Below are 15,693 nucleotides of genomic sequence, written 5' to 3'. Positions count from 1 at the left end.
AAACGCACTGTGGTTCTGGAATAAACCACTCTCTCTTGCTTCCAGTACTTCACATGACCTGCGCGCCCCACCACCCCCACCCCACCTGGAATACCCCCCATCTGCCTCACCCTAGTTCTTCTTCAGGTCTTACAGAGTCAGTTTTACCTCCCTTGGGAGGCCTTCCTTAACTGCCACACGTTGGGTGAGGGTCCTTCCTCTACTTCCCCATCAAGTCACTAATGAACACTGTGACACCTCAAGGTTGTCTGTCTCCGGCACTAGTCTGTGAACCCCGGGAGGGCAGATGTTGTTCCTCCCCTCACAGGGAGGGGCTCAATAAATATTTAATAAACGATTTAACAAAACCACAGGAGCTACCCATCAAAGGTAACTGCCTACTTCTCGTTTACACATGACAGGTATTATACCAGAAAAATTACTAACTGGGAGAGGGGGAAAAACAAACAAACAAAAAATCAGACCTACAATTGATGTGGAATAAAATGTTCTTGTGAATGTCTATTTTTCAGACTCTGAAGCTGTTGTCTGTAGGAGGGGGAAAGTCCCTATTTCATGGTCATCCAGCAATCACTGAAATAGGTACTTTTTAAGAAATTCATCTGACTGCTGATTCCCAGGGCTCAATGTCTGCTAAGTCCCCATTTCCCCATTCCCTCTCAGAGCCTACTTTTGGGGACTTAATTTGCTTATTAATCAACACGTGCGTGCATGCACGCTAAGTCACTTCAGCTGTTGTCTGACTCTTTGTGACCTTATGGACTGTAGCCTACCGGGTTCCTCTGTCGATGGGATTCTCCAGGCAAGAATACTGGAGTGGGTTGCCATGCCCACCTCCAGGGGATGTTCCTGATCCAGGGATCAAACCCACTTCTCTTATGTCTCCTGCACTGGCAAATGAGTTTTACCAATAACGCCACCTGGGAAGCCCCATTAATCAACTCTCCCACTCCCAAACAAGATACAATAGCAGCAACATCTATTATTGCTGATTGTTTATAATTTGTTATAACAGCACACTGGTAAGTTCCTTAAATGCACTGTTTCATTTTAATTCCTAACAACTCTCTGAGGTCAAAGTCATCATTTTGGGTCTGGGTGAAAAAGGTGATATGTCCAAAGTCACACTCTCAGAAAATGGTAGAGCCAGGACCTACCCTTGGACTGGGCTGTATGACCTGAAGGCCCCCATGTTACAAGATACGGCTGAGAAAAGGCCAGGCAGGCTGTGACCGGAGATCTACCAGCTAGGAGGGTGCAGTGGGTTGAAACACGGCTGTCCCAAATCCATGTCTACCTGAAACCTCAGAAAGTCACCTTGCTTGGAATATAAGCCTTTGCAGATGTCAAGATCTTGCTGGGAATTCCCTGGAGGTCCCAGTGGTTAGGACTCCCGGCTCTCATGGCTAAGTGCCTGGGCTTCAATCCCTGGTCAGGGAACTAAGATCCCATAAGGTGCATGGTGCAGTCCAAAAAAAAAAAAAACTTGACATAAAATCATGCTGGATTTAGAATGGACCTTAAATTCAGTGACTAGTGTCCTTATAAGAAAAAGAGGGGGGACTTCCCTGGTGGTCCAGTGGTTAAGACTCTGCACTCCCAATGTAGTGGGCCCATGTCTGATCCCTGGTTGGGGAACTGGACCCCATATACTGCACCTAAAGAGCTGACATGCTGCAACTAAGACTTGGCACAGCCAAATAAATAAATAAATGTTTAAAAAAAGAAAAGAAAAGGAGGGGACACTCAGAGGAGAAGGCCATGGGAAGATGGAGGGAGAGACTGGAGTGATGCTTCTACAAGCCAAAGAATGCCAGAAACCACCAGAAGCTAGGCTTCCCAGGTGGTGCTAATGGTAAAGAACACACCTGCCGATGCAGGAGACTAACAGACTCGGGTTTGATCCCCGGGTTAGGAAGATCCCCTGGAGGAGGGCATGGCAACCCACTCCAGTATTCTTGCCTGGAGAATCCCACGGACAGAGGCGGCTGAAGGGCTACAGTCCATAGGGTTGCAGAGTCAGACACAACTGAAGCAACTTAGCAAGTACGCACCAGAAGCTAGGAGAAATGGAGCCGACCCTCCCTCTGAGCCTCCAGAGGAACTGAGCTGGCCAACTCCCTGATTTTAGAACTCTGACCTTGAGGACTGAGAGGATAAATTTGTTGTTTTAAGCCATCTGGTTTGTGGTCATTTGTTATGGCAACCCCAGGAAGCTAAGACAGAGCGGGTGTGGTCAAGTCAGCTCAAGGGTGCCACAGACCAAGTGCTCTCTCCCCCTTTATGTTCATGGGCCACACACCCGTCCCGCACTCCTGGAATGAAGCAGGCTCCTTTGGAGGTCAACAAAACCACTTGGAAGAAGCTTCTTTTTGCTTGCACTTTCATCTCCTCTTGCTCTCACTGGATGCTGGCAATAATCCTGAGAAGTTGGCTGGGCAGGGAGAGGCAGTCTCTCCATGCTACAGAAGGGGAAACTGAGGTTCAGGGAGGAGAGATCTACTGTCCAGAGTCACCTGATGTAGCAGGGTGACGGAAGTGGAGGAAGGAAGGCATGTCTCTGTAGATATGGTGGGCATGGAAATGGGTACGTCCTTCTTAGGAGGGCGATGAGGCAGTTTCTTTCATCTTTTCAAAGGATATTTGAGCCTCCCCAATGTGCCATGGGAGCAAAGAAAGGATCAGCCTTAAACTAGTTTCTACAAACTTTTAAATGTCCGTATTGTTTGACCTGACACAAGGGACTCATGCACGAGCACAGACACTCACACATGTACTCACTGCAGTCCTGTTACAACCTTAAGGTCCGTGGTTAAATATGCTGTGGCAGACCCACACTATGGAATACCACACAGCCATGAAGAATGCCCTACATCAGTGTGGCTCCAGGGACTGACACAGAAATGTGTCTCTCGACTATGGTCAAGTGAAAACCAGCATCGTACTAACTCTAACCCTAACCAGACCAGAATGTGGAATTCCATGTTTGTTAAAAACAAATGAACAACCCAAACCAAACTGTTACTTCTGTGAAGCAAAAGGGATTGGGACTGGGTAGGAAGCTGAAGAGAAACTTTTTTTTCCCCTGTTAGGTTTAACAATAAGAAATAGCCATTTTTGGAGTCAGATCTAACCTACAGAGAACAAAGGGTGAGGGGAGAAAGGAGGAAGAAAATATATGTACACACACACACACATCCAATATATACATAACTGAAATCCCTAAAAAAGAGAACCAAAATGATGGAACAGAATGGTTCAAGATATAACCCAAGAAAACTTTACTGAAACAAGACTTCCTTAAAAATTATCATTTTTATAGATCAAAACTGGTAGAAACCAATAGTTATGTGGTTCAACCTAATATCTACCTGTTTGTTGTTTTAATTTCTTGCACTGAGAACTTGTTCATGTACAGTTTTTGAAAACAAACCTAAGTAGTAAAGCTGACATATGAACTCAATTCTACTAGCTTTGTTCTTTCTGAGATGCTCTGTCAATGAGAGGAAAACATGCCAGAAGAGCTGATTTTTAAAGCAACAAGAATGATGATATTGAAAGAAGTGGAATCAAGGTTCTGAGATGCAATCCTCCCTCCCTCAGTAGGAGAAAATGAGGACTTGCCACATGGCAATCACCACCATCCAGTGGACAGTTGATGGACTTGCATCTCTAACCTTCTGGGTCCAGGGAGTCTTAACATCCACCCAGACAGGGTCAGAGATGTTGTCCCAATCCCTGCCTTCCCTCTCTCTCCCACAAAGCTCACCTAATCACTAAGCCCTGTGCATTTTAGCATCTAAATAACCCTTGAATCCATCACCTACTTCTGTCATCTTTTGCCACCTCCCTGCCCCAGCCTGCACATTTTACTTGGAAGATGTACCAGCCCCTCACTGTTCTCCCCATCACTCTTACACTCTTGTCAACAGCCTGAGACCATTCCTTGAAACATAATCATGTCACTCCCTGTGCAGAAAAGGCCTGGGGCTGTGGCCTTAGAAAAGTCTGCCTGGCCCCTGGCTGGAATCTGGGAACTTGTATTTCAGTAGCGTTCTCATCTGGTGAGAACAGCTCATTGTGCTGGACTGTTTTTGTAAAAGACATTGCGGTTTATGTTGAACACCTGCTTTCCTCAGGGTAGACTGGAACTTCTGGAGTTTGGAAGGCACCCATGTGATCACCTCTCAAATTAAAACCTTGAGTGCTGAGTCGTTTAACAAGCTCTCCCCCCCTCCCCCCCCAAAAAAACCAAGCTCTCCCAGCAGATAACATGTCACGTGTGTTGTCACAACTTGCTGCTGGAGGAATTAAGCAAGTCCTATGTGACTCCCATGGGAGAGGAATCTGAAAGCTTGTGCCTGATCTCCCCTGGACTTCAACTCATGTACCTTTTCCCTTTTCCTTTGTAAAAATCTTAGCCATGAGTGGAACTGTGTGTGGAGTCCTATGAGCCCTCCCAGTGAATCACTGAACCTGGAGTGATCTTGGGGCCCTCATTTGAAACTCTCCTTGGGATTCCCACTGATTTTAAAGACACAGGGAATTCCCTGATACTCCAATGGTCAGGACTCTATGGTTTCACTGCTGAGGCCCCAGGGTTCGATCCCTGGTCAGGGAACTGAGATCCCACAAGTTGTGTGGCATGGTAAGGAGAAAAAAAAAAAAAAAAGACCAAAGTGCCTTCCCGAGACCTACAGTCATTGCACAGGCTGTGACCTCTGGCTGCTTATCTGATCTCACCTGTCACTGGTCTCTGGTCTGGCCACAAGGTCTCCATTAGCCCTCCATACTCAACAGGTTCCTTCAACCACAGGCCCTTTGCACATGTGATTTTCTCTGTCAGGAATGCCATCTTGTCATTTTTCTTTGCCTCCTGCAGGAGGTCTCTCTCAAGCACCCCAGCTCCAGGAATCTGACTATGTACCTCCCCTGTTGCACTCACCCATGGCCCATACCTCCTGCAATAAAGACGGGTGCACCCATTTGTATAATGGAGTCTGCTTCCTCCCCAGCTTCTCATTAGGGGGCTGGGTGGGTGGGCTCCTGCTCATGCTACATTCTCCACAGCCCTCATGCCTGGAAGACTGCAGGTTCCCACTAAACATACCTGGAGGGTGGAACAAATCCCTCGAGCAAATCTCTCCTCCTGGGGGACTCCTGCACCCCAGCTGGTCACGTTCTCTTACCACCACCCCCTCCACCCCCTAGTCCCCAGGGATTTGTGTTCTGAGGAATGCCTATTTTTAAAATCAGGGAAGTCTTTAAATAAGCGTAGCAGCTTTTCCTTCTCTAGGGTGGGGAGGAAGTTTGAGGTTCATGAAAATAACCACCGCGACGGCTGACTAGATCGTGGGGTGGGGGGGTTGCTGCTTGCAGGCTGAGAAGCCTGACCAGCAGCCCAGGTGCCCCCAGAGATGCATTTTCCAACTTTCCTCTCCATTCCCTGTGGGTCAGAATCCCTTCTGCCTTGATGGAAGAGTCTGTTGACCTGGCAAGACGATCATGAGGCTGGGGAGGCGATGCGGGAGTTAGTATTTAAGGTAGTGCAAACTGCAGAGATTGGAACTATCGCCAAAGCACCTGCCATTTTCTGAGCTCTGTGCAGAAGGCCGTGGCAACACACAGCAACAACTTTATGAGGTGGAGACGGAATCCTCTTCATTTATAGGTGCGGAGACTGAGAACAGAGAGGCCAAGCAACCTGCCCCAGGCCACACAGCCAGTGAGATGCAGGGCTCAGATTCAGAGCCAGGCTGCCTGGCCCAGAATCCCCTCCCTCCCCCATGACCTCCACGAACGCTGCTCTGGACTCAGCTGGTGAAGAAGGCCAGCACTGAGTCGGGAGTTTGGCCTGGTGTTACTCAACAAGAAACACATTTTATACCCTGCCACTTAGGACACGCTAACATATATACATTCTATAATCAACATTAAAGTTAATATGTGAGAGACTTAAGTTCTCTACTTTGTCCTATTTCTTAAAAGGCTGACTGAAGCCCATTAATGGATTTCAGGAATCACCAATGGGTTGAGTCTGAAACACATGGGTACAGTAGGACGTATTTTGTCTGCTTCCCTGGGGGAGGGAGAGGATAGCTGTTGGAAAGCTGGCAGTCCTGCCCCAAGTCTGTGATTTGGCCATGTTAACTGGGAAGCATAAGTCAGGCTGCTATTTGTGTTTTGAAAGCATAGAAAGAAATGAAAGCATAGAAGGAAAAATATATAGTTACCCAGCTAGAAATTAGGACCTATCACCAGTATGACTGAATCATCTGGGCCACCCCATCCTCCAACATCTTAGTGACGCTTCAGCTGTGGAAAAGATGAGATAAACAAGAGTTCAGGGCGCCCCTCTTTCTTGCCCCACTGTGGCTCAGTCCTTGGAAGGAGGCCAGTGCAGCTGCAGTTTAACCAATGGCTCTCAGACCTGCTGCACATTGGAACCACTTGGATGCTTTAAAAACAAACAAATAAACCCCAGTGCCTGGCTCCCAGGCCCCAAGACTGTGATTCTGTTGGCCTGGAGTGGCCTGGGTGGTTGGGATCTCCAGTGTGCAGTCAAGGTCAAGAACCAGCATCATGAATGAACCTGGTGCCCCCAAACACCTTATGAGAAAGGTTCCAAAGGGCCACAAGGATTTCTAAGCACACCCAGCAACCAGGTTGCCTAGATGTGGCTGGTGACAGGTGACTGAGCTGAGGACTAGATCAGCTGATGGGCCGAAAACCCACTTGATCCTCATGACGGCGTCAGCAGCTCCTGTGTATTAGGATGGCACGCTGCTACGTGCTCTCCAGGCGCCATCTTGTTTGATCCTCATGGTTCCCATTTTACAAAAAAGGAAAAGGGAGGCTCAGAGAGGTGGGCAGGGGCAGGGAGGGCCTCTCAGGAGGGCAGCTATCCAGAGCCTTCTGGGGGCCCCTGTGATTAAGAGCCGGCTACAGCAAATCAGGTCTGAACCATGGCTAAAAACCCCACCAGCTTCTCCTACAACAGAGCTATTTTGCTCCCTAAAGCTAGAGGGGGTGGATGATTAAATAGCTCCTAAATGCAATCCTATTAAAACAATTTTTTAAAAACATAATTAACTTCAATGGGGTAAATTATTAAAAGGAATGTGTTTTAGAACCAGTAAGAGGCTTATTTGCTCTAAGTGGTTCTGGTCCAATCTTCCCTAGCTGCCCAACAATGTGGCTGGGACCACCCCTTGTTTTGGCCTCTGTACGATGAAAGACAGGCTCCTACCCCCAGGGGTCCCCTGAGGTGTGTCCCTAGTTCTGCATTCCAACACACTGCTTGCCCTGATGTTTCTGTATCTTAACCCCCACTCCTGCCACCTGTCCCTGCAGCCAGACCTCCTGATCCACCTGGACCCCCAATTTTTACCTGCTGTCATTCACCCCAGTGAGCAGACCCGTCACTCCACATCTATTTCTTTTAGTATTACTATTGTGAAAACATGAGGAAAAACAAATTCATAATTCCAACACACCAAATTTATCATCTACTTATCTACCCATCTCACTCTCTAATCTGTCTTTTACAATTATTATCAAAGACTGCAGACAACTTTGTATCTCCCCCCACCCCACTACTTACATGCATCAGACTTACGCCTTTTTAATGGCCAAGGTTTTTTAACCACAGAAGGCAGTGTTCTCATTATTGTATTTTCTGATTGTTCATTTTTAGCATCTTTATCACCAATTCAAAGGCCCCATTTTTGCACATGTCAACATTTCTGAAATCTGTCCTACAATCGCCCAGTGCCAGTGCTGGGTCACATTAGATCACAGTGAACAGGCGGGCGGGCCCTTTTCTCCTTCACAGCACATGAAATCATGATGCATTGACAGTCAAGGACATCTTACATCTTACGGACTAAGAAACACATACATTTCTAAACTGTGCTGTAAATGATACTTTTGCCTTTCTGTGGGTTGTTTCCTTTCCCGTAAGTGAGATGACCAGATTTGATTATGACCATTTTCATGACTCCTGATACACCCAGTCAAGTTTTTTTCCAGCAGTTGTGTGGGTTGATCCAACCCCTCATGAGATGCAGCAGAGAGCCGGTTTCACCACAGCAAAACCATCATTGAGAATTTCCGCTTGCTTTTTTGTTTTGCCTAGTAGGGAGCGATAAACAAAGGAAACTGTTCTATTTGCCTTTCTGTGAGTGGTAATCACAGCTGGAACTCAAGGAGCACCTGTTACTGGGTGTCAGGCACTAAGCTTACGGTATCTTATCAGGAATTGTCACAATACGGAGGGTGATCGTCATCCTCTACTGGAAATGCCACTGAATTTCATTAATGCAAAGATGGACATTTTCCCCTTATTTCAACATTTCTGAAATCAGAATTGGTAGCATGTTGTAAGGGCCATTGGTCACTTCCCCCTCCCACACTGTAAACAGCTTTAAATCAGAAATACTCTCACAATTAAAGGGGCCACCGATTTGACAAAATGCAAGATCATCACCATCGTCCCATGGTCCTCTGCCCCATTACTCTGCTGCTACCCTGAGCCTCTGGCGCTGCCCTGACAACTCCACCTGGTCAGGCCCCTAGAAACTCCAAAAGAACAGCTGAAACGAAAGCCAACATCTTTCCACCTTGCCCTACCTTTCATAACCAATGTCTCTTCAAATCGAACAAGCCTGCACCCCAGATATCAAGGACAGAATTTATTAGTCCTACTCTGGACAGCCGCACAATACAGGAGGCAGAGCATTCGCTTTGCCATCAGACTAGGTTGGAGACCCATTTCTGCCACTTCTGTGTGATCTTGAGCAAGTAGCTTTCCTTCTCTGTTCCCGAGTATCTCTACCTGTGAAATAAATGGTCGGGAGGAGTACTGTCCTCGCATGCTGAGACCATCGTCTCCTCAACTTCTCTGGATGAGCCTTCAGGAACAAGGGTGTTAACTTGGCCTCATTTTCCACACAAGGAAACTGAGGCTCAGGGAAGTGAAGGGTGTAACCAAAGGATAGAGGGCTATTAAAATGCAGACCTGGGCTTTGAACAGTCTGCTTTTGATTTTGAGGCTATCTTGATGTTCCTCCCATAGCTTTCACCTCTGTGACTTTAAACACTTTGGTATGGTGCAAGCACCCAGAACACGTGTTTTCCTTCCATCCTGTTAGAAACATCAAACAATTATCTTCTCAAGGCTGGGAGGTCCATTAACTCTGCTAGTCCACCTGAATTAATTTACCTTTTCATTCCAGGCAGCCATCTTTCTGTCTTCTCAGGATCTGAAAAATAAGAAAACATTTGTCCAGATCTGTCATTGTGCCAGCATTTGCCTTAGTATGTGTTTTCCAACACTTTCTTACAAATTGTTTTTAACTTGCTTAAGTTAATAGTGTCTGAAAACAGTAAAGTTCAAGCCATATGTAGAAGGATGACCTCCTGAGTATATGCCCAAAGAACTGAAAACAGGCACTCAAATACATGCACACAAATATTCACAGCCAAAAGATGGAAACAATTCATGCCCATTATCATATGAATGGATAAGTAAAAGATGTTATATCTATACAATGGAGTGTTATCCAGCCATAAAAAGAAACGAAGTACTTTTGCAATACACACAAATTATCGAATCATTATGTTGTACATCTGAAACTAAGTTGTATGTCAATTATATCTTAATAAAAAAGAAAGATGATACGAAGTACTGACACATGCTACAACATGAATGAACCTCTGAAACACTATGTTAAGTTAAAGAAGCCAGACACAAAATGTCACATATTACATGGTTCCACTGATGTGTAATATCCAGAATATGCAAATCTATACAGACAGAAGGCAGACTGGTGGTGGCCCAGAACTGGGGGAGAGGGGAACAGGAGAGTGACTGCCTAATGGGGACACAGTTTCCCTTTGAGGTGATGAGAATATTCTGGAACTAGATGGAGGTGGTAGGTGTACTACAATCAGGAATGTATTAAATGATACTGAACTGCTCACTTTAAAACTTAATTTTTAAAAAATTTTATTCGATGTGCATTTCACTCCAATTAGGAACCAGGCAGACATATGTTAGTGTTGAGACTGCTCTGGAAAGCAGCAAGGAATCTAACTAAATGTTCACCACTGAGGGTCTGGTCAAGTCAGTCACAGTACATCTATGGTACATCCAGTACTGTTAAATGTCCATAGGTGGATGAGGAAAGATGTGAGGAATATAATAAGTCTCCCATCACTTTATAGCATAATCTGATCCCATCCATGTGAAAAGATGATATATGCATTAAAAAAAATCTGTTAAGGATGGAGCTGAATTCTTCACAGTGGTTACTGGTGGAGATTTGAGGGTGTGGTGGGTATTCTCTCTCTCTTGGCTTCTTTCTGAAAGGTCTGAACTTTTACAATGACTATGTGTGACTTCTTAAAGCTCATTTTTAACACAGGTGACATATACAGTAAAAAAAATTAGACACAAAAAGATATACTATGATAAGTCTTTCTATTCCTCGTCTTTCCAGAAACATCCTCTCCTATCAGTTTCCCATGTAGCCTTTGGAGGTATTCTATGTCTTCCCAAGCACATTCTTATTTATTCTTTTTTTCCCTTTAAATGTGAGCTTTCACACAGCTCTGAATCTTGCTTATTTCCCTTTAGGGTGTGGGAGGCTGAAGGATGCCCTGCCCAAAGATGCACGGTCCAAATTCCCAGAACCTGTGAATGTGCCCATTTACATGGCAAAAGGAACTCTGCAAGTGTAAGGAGATGAAGGACGTCAAGATGGGGCATTATCCAGGTGGACCCGGTGTGATCAGAAGGGTCTTCACAAGTAGAGTGAGAGAACCAGAAGAGGAGGAGATGTGATGATAGAAGCAGGGACTGGAGTCAGAGTGAGATTTGATGTTATGCTGCGTTGAAGATTGAGGGAGTGGGGTTATGAGTAAAAAAATATAAGATATAATGGATAGCTTGTGGGAAGACGCTGTGTAGCACAGGGAGCTCACCTAGAAGAGGGAAACTGGCAGGTGTATGTATACACACAGCTGATCCGTGTTGTACAGTAGACACTAACACCGCAAACTAGCAGTATGAAGCAATTATACTCCAATTAAAAATCTAAAAAATAAGTAAGGGCAGCCTCTGGAAGTTGGTAAAGGCAAGGAAACAGATTCCCCTCTAGGAGCCTCCAGAAGCAACAGAGCTCTGCCAAGACCTTGATCTTGCCATACCATGACCGATTTTGGGCGAGAGACCCCTAGAACTGTAAGATAATACATTTCTGTTCTTTTAAGCCATCAGATTTTTGATCCTTTGTTACAGTGGCCACAGGAGACTAACACAGTGAGCCAGAGACTATCTTTCACAGGATGTTCTAGAGCAAATGCAGCCTTTGGGTGACTGCGCAGGACTCCCCTGAGGGAGTGTGTGTAGTTCCCACTAGCAACCAACATTTAGATTGCTTCCCAAACTTTTGCTGCCCCAGCGTTTCAATGAATAACCTTATACGTTGTGTTATGCAGTCGTTTCCGACTCTGCAACCCCATGGACTGTAGCCCACCAGGCTCCTCTGTCCATGGGTTTCTCCGGGCAAGAACACTGGAGTGGGTTGCCACTTTCTTCTCCGAGGGATCCTCCCAACCCAGGGATCAAACCCTGGTCTCCAGCATTGGCAGGCGGATTCTTTAACCATCTGAGCCACCAGGGAAGCGCCTATATGTCATGTACTATTTTATAACTTAAAAAAATATTAACATTTTTAAAAAATATTAACATTTTGAAAAAAAATCACGAAGACTTAAAAAAATAAAATAAAAAAGAGTTATTTCTCTCCCCACGGTAGCATGCTCAGGGCACAAGGGACTCTCGGTTTTTTGCTGGTTGACTGGCAGAGCAGCCTCTGCAGCCAGCACAGCTCACCTGGGTGTGTTCCTGTTCCAGCCCCAGGGGGCTCTCACCCTGCTCATGAGATGGGGCTCAAGTGGAACCACCACCACAAGTGAAGGTGAAGGGAAAAATTCAGGTGCCCTGGAGATTTCCTTCCTCCGCAGGACAGGAAACAGAACTAGCGCATGCATAGAAAAACACCCAGATTCACTCATTCAAGCAACGGAAAATTTAAACGTGCCATGACCTCCCCATTATACTAGACAAAATAAAAATGAGAAAAAAAAAAAAAGCCCCATGCTCATGGGACTGTAGGGAAACTTGCACATACTGCTGGGGATAATTTTTCTAAACAGCCACCTGGTAATAAGTGGTGTATGCCTTTAGGATGACCCTTGACTGGAACACACCAGTTTGGAGACTGTGACTCAAAAATCATTTGAACCTGAAATTATCACAACATTGTTAACTGGCTATACTCCAATATAAAATAAAGTTAAAAAGAAATTTGAAAGCAAGAAAAAAAAAGTGCAATTTGGATCACACTGTTTTAAGCAAAGTTGGAAAATGACTAGAACTTGGTAACAGCAGCAAGGTCCCATGATAGGGAAAAGCTGAAGAAGGCAGTAGGAGGAATGACAATTCTGAGGTTTGTGTAGAAATGTAGAAAGAAGGTTGTTAAGCAACGAGAAGCAGAACTGTAGTGGTTACGCACACTGCCTGCAATTGTAGAGTTATCAGAACTTTTACTCAGCACAAGGGGTTTTCCGGGTGGCTCAGTGGTAAAGAATCTGCCTGCCAATGCAGGAGACACAGGTTTGATCCCTGGGTCAGGAAGATCCCCTGCAGAAAGGAATGGCAACCCACTCTAGTATTCTTGCCTGGAGAAATCCATGGACAGAGGACCCTGGTGGGCTACAGTCCATGGGGTCACAAAGAGTCAAACAGGACTTAGCAACCAAACAACAACTCAGTGCAAGGCATGGTCCTGGCTTCTGGGGAATCCTAAGTGAAGAGACAAGAAAAAGGTCTGGGCCCTGGTAAACTGACATTTTAGCCAAGAAACAAATAAACAAGGTAACATCACTTGGAAGGAAGAACAGTAATGCAACAAAGGGCAAGCAAAGAGTGGCTCCTGCAGGTTGGGGTGGGCAGGGAAGGCTTCCAAGTAGGTGACTTTCATGGTGGTCTCTGAGTTGCAAGCAAGTATGTCCCAAGAAGATGGAAGGGATGAGTGTTACCAGGAGAAGGAAGGGTCTGTGCACAGACCCTGAGAGAGCTTGTCGTATGTCCAAGGAAGGAAGAGGACACCAGTATGGCTGCAGTGAGCAGAGGAATGAGAAGAGTCAGGAATCAATCAAGGCCTGGGGTGTGCAGAGATTTCAGAAGACAGTGCTGAGGGTCTGTGGGTCAAGGTGGGGATGCAGAGGAGTGACCAGATTCACAATATGCTGAGGCGTAGGACCTGCGGCTGGCTGAAATGGAGGGGATTAAGAAAAGAGCAGGTTTTGGAGTAAGAATACCCTAGGCCTTCCTCCTTCTTGCTAAACTGGTGCTGAGGGCGGGATCGGGGACTACAGGGTAGTTCTGGAATTGTGCAAGTCTCAGCCTGAGGATTTTCAAAACCCTGTCCCTGCTGGCCTTTCCTTCCAAATCAGAGAGGAAGGTGTCATGGTCCCCAGCCTTGGTCTTACTCAAGAAGCTTTCAGCTGCTGGTGGGGCTGCCGAAAACACTGCAGATCTCAGATAGCCTGAGCAACTTGGGGTTGCAGGACAGAGAAGTGCTCTCAGATGGGCAGAGACGGGTGGAGACGGGCCCCAGCCTGAGTCAGGCACTGGGGTAGGCCTTCACACCAACCATCTCATTTAGTCTCCTCAGCAAGGTTCCGAGGCAGGTACCAAGCTTAATCCCGAGGTTAAGGATAAGCAAAGGAAAAAGACAAGGAAACTGAGGCGTGGAAAATTGAAGTCCCATCGCTAAACCTGCAAAGTGCCCTGTGCCCAGCGCGGGTGCTGGTACAAGCCTGGGAGTTTCTGGACCAGGGGGCTGCACCATGCCTTCTCTCTGGAGTTAAACCTGGCCCCCAACACTGTTCTTATTCCTTGGCACCCCCTACCCAGGTGAAGGATTTGCTGTCCACAAAGTTCTTTTTGCAGTGATAAACAGGTAGGCTCACCCTGGCCTCTTCCCCTATTCCCAGCACTGGTCTCTCCCTGCTGTCTCCCAAGGGTGTAGGACCCTGGCAGGGCAGGCCTGATGAGTAAGGGGACTTAGGTGTTCACACCGACCTGGGTGAGTTCCGGCTCTGCCTCTGTGGGCGGTGTGACCCCCTGGCGAGTAGCTTGGCTTCCTTGAGTCTTGGTATCTTCACCTGTAAGAGGGAGACAAGGATGGTACCTAGCTCACCTGTTGTTGCTGCTTCATGGCATGTGAGGAAGTGAAGGCACCTGGCCCAGGGAATCACTCCATACAAAAGGGTAGCTTTCGTCCACACCCTCGTTTTCTAGGTGAGGTGCACGCGTTGTCTTCTGTCCTTCCTCTCTAATGGGGGCCCCTGGGTTATCACTGCCCGCCCGCGTTGCCCTGAGCTGGGAAACGCTAGAACCGAGGGCAACCGGGCACCCTTGGGATCCCGCGGAGGGTCCCTGGGAGGCTCGGCTCGGGCTGGGAGGGCTCGAAAAAGGGTCACGCGCCCCGGGCCAGCCCCGGAGCACTTACCCTGCGCCCGGCCTGCCCGCGGCCACGGCAGCAACTGTGAGCTCGGCGTCTGCAGGTCCGCCCCGCCCGCTCCTTCCTCCCGCCCCCTCCTGCCGCCCGCCCTTTAATAACTCAGTCCGCGGATGGCGGGGAGCTCCGGCTCGGCTCTCGGGCCCCTTGCCCTCGTTTTTGCCGGTCTGTCAGTCTCCCCGCTGGTCTCTGCGCCCCCGCCCGCCCGCTCCTCAGGCCCGAGCCTGGCCTGGGGCTCCTGCAATCCCGCAGACGGACAAAGGTCCCGCCCGTGGGAGCCAATCGCGAATCACGAGAATCCTGGCCCCGGAGACCCTAAGGGGAGGGGCAGGAGGAGGGAGCCACTTCCTTCCTCCGACAGGGATGTATTGCCCGCGGATCCACCCCTTCCCCACCACACGCTCGGTGAAGCCCGGCTGGCTCGGTTCGCTCCCTCCAACCCCCGTCCCCAATTCCTGATTACTTAAGCGTTAGCTGAGTGTCCCCTGCACAGTATCTGTAGGCAGGGGGTGGAAGGTGGGCAGAATGCCCTAAGCGGGTGGCCAACTTCGGAGCTGTCAGAAAGCCCCTGGACTGGGGGAGTGGATGAGGCTGGAGGTGAAGAGGAGGTGTTGGTATTGACAAGAGGGAGGAGCCTTCCGGCCTGGAGGCAGAGCGCACCCTTGCTTTGGGACTAGTGCTGCACCATTCCTCCCCTGCGGGCCCTCCCTCTCCCAGACTTCCCCAGGACTCTGTCCAGACCTTTTTTCTGGGATGGTTCACACTGGTCTCAGTTACTCCGTTAGCCTCCATTTTCCCCCAAAGTATCACTGGTCCCAAACTTCCAAGACCTGAAGGCATCTGTCTTCTACACACCTCTCTGCTCCTGGTTTAGTTGGTGGGGGGGCAGTCACAACTCCCTGGAGTTCTACTGTTAGTAGGTTTCTGTGGCCACTGTAACAAGTTACCACAAACCTAGTGGCTTAACATAACACAAAGATAACACTTAAAACAGCAAAGCACTGGAGGTCAGAGGCCCACCTGAACAATTGATATTCTCAAGATCCTTGACTTAATCACGTCTACAAAGTCCTTTTGCCATGTAAGGTAGCATTTGTGT

At 47.6% G+C, this 15,693-nt stretch overlaps 1 protein-coding gene across 2 annotated transcripts in view; it reads right to left on the bottom strand.

The window, feature by feature from the left end:
• HVCN1 (hydrogen voltage gated channel 1) overlaps positions 1 to 14,770 on the bottom strand; it is a 32,170-nt gene extending 17,400 nt beyond the window's left edge. Inside the window, exons 1-3 of one of the 2 annotated variants that reach the window (XM_065904372.1) lie at positions 14,586 to 14,770; positions 14,156 to 14,238; positions 9,224 to 9,263 (exon numbers count right to left, since the gene is read on the bottom strand). In XM_065904372.1, coding sequence (XP_065760444.1) covers positions 9,224 to 9,244 — 21 coding nt within the window. In that variant the 5' untranslated portion in view covers positions 9,245 to 9,263; positions 14,156 to 14,238; positions 14,586 to 14,770. Of the gene's footprint in view, positions 1 to 9,223; positions 9,264 to 14,155; positions 14,239 to 14,273 lie in introns of both variants that reach the window. The other variant, XM_065904373.1, reaches the window with a different exon arrangement.
• Positions 14,771 to 15,693: the final 923 nt, after the last annotated feature.

Source organism: Muntiacus reevesi, chromosome 13 (assembly GCF_963930625.1).
Source record: "Muntiacus reevesi chromosome 13, mMunRee1.1, whole genome shotgun sequence".
Taxonomy (NCBI): Eukaryota; Metazoa; Chordata; class Mammalia; order Artiodactyla; family Cervidae; genus Muntiacus; species Muntiacus reevesi.
Note: the sequence above shows the minus strand (reverse complement) of the source record. Positions and strands in the feature narration are given on the sequence as shown.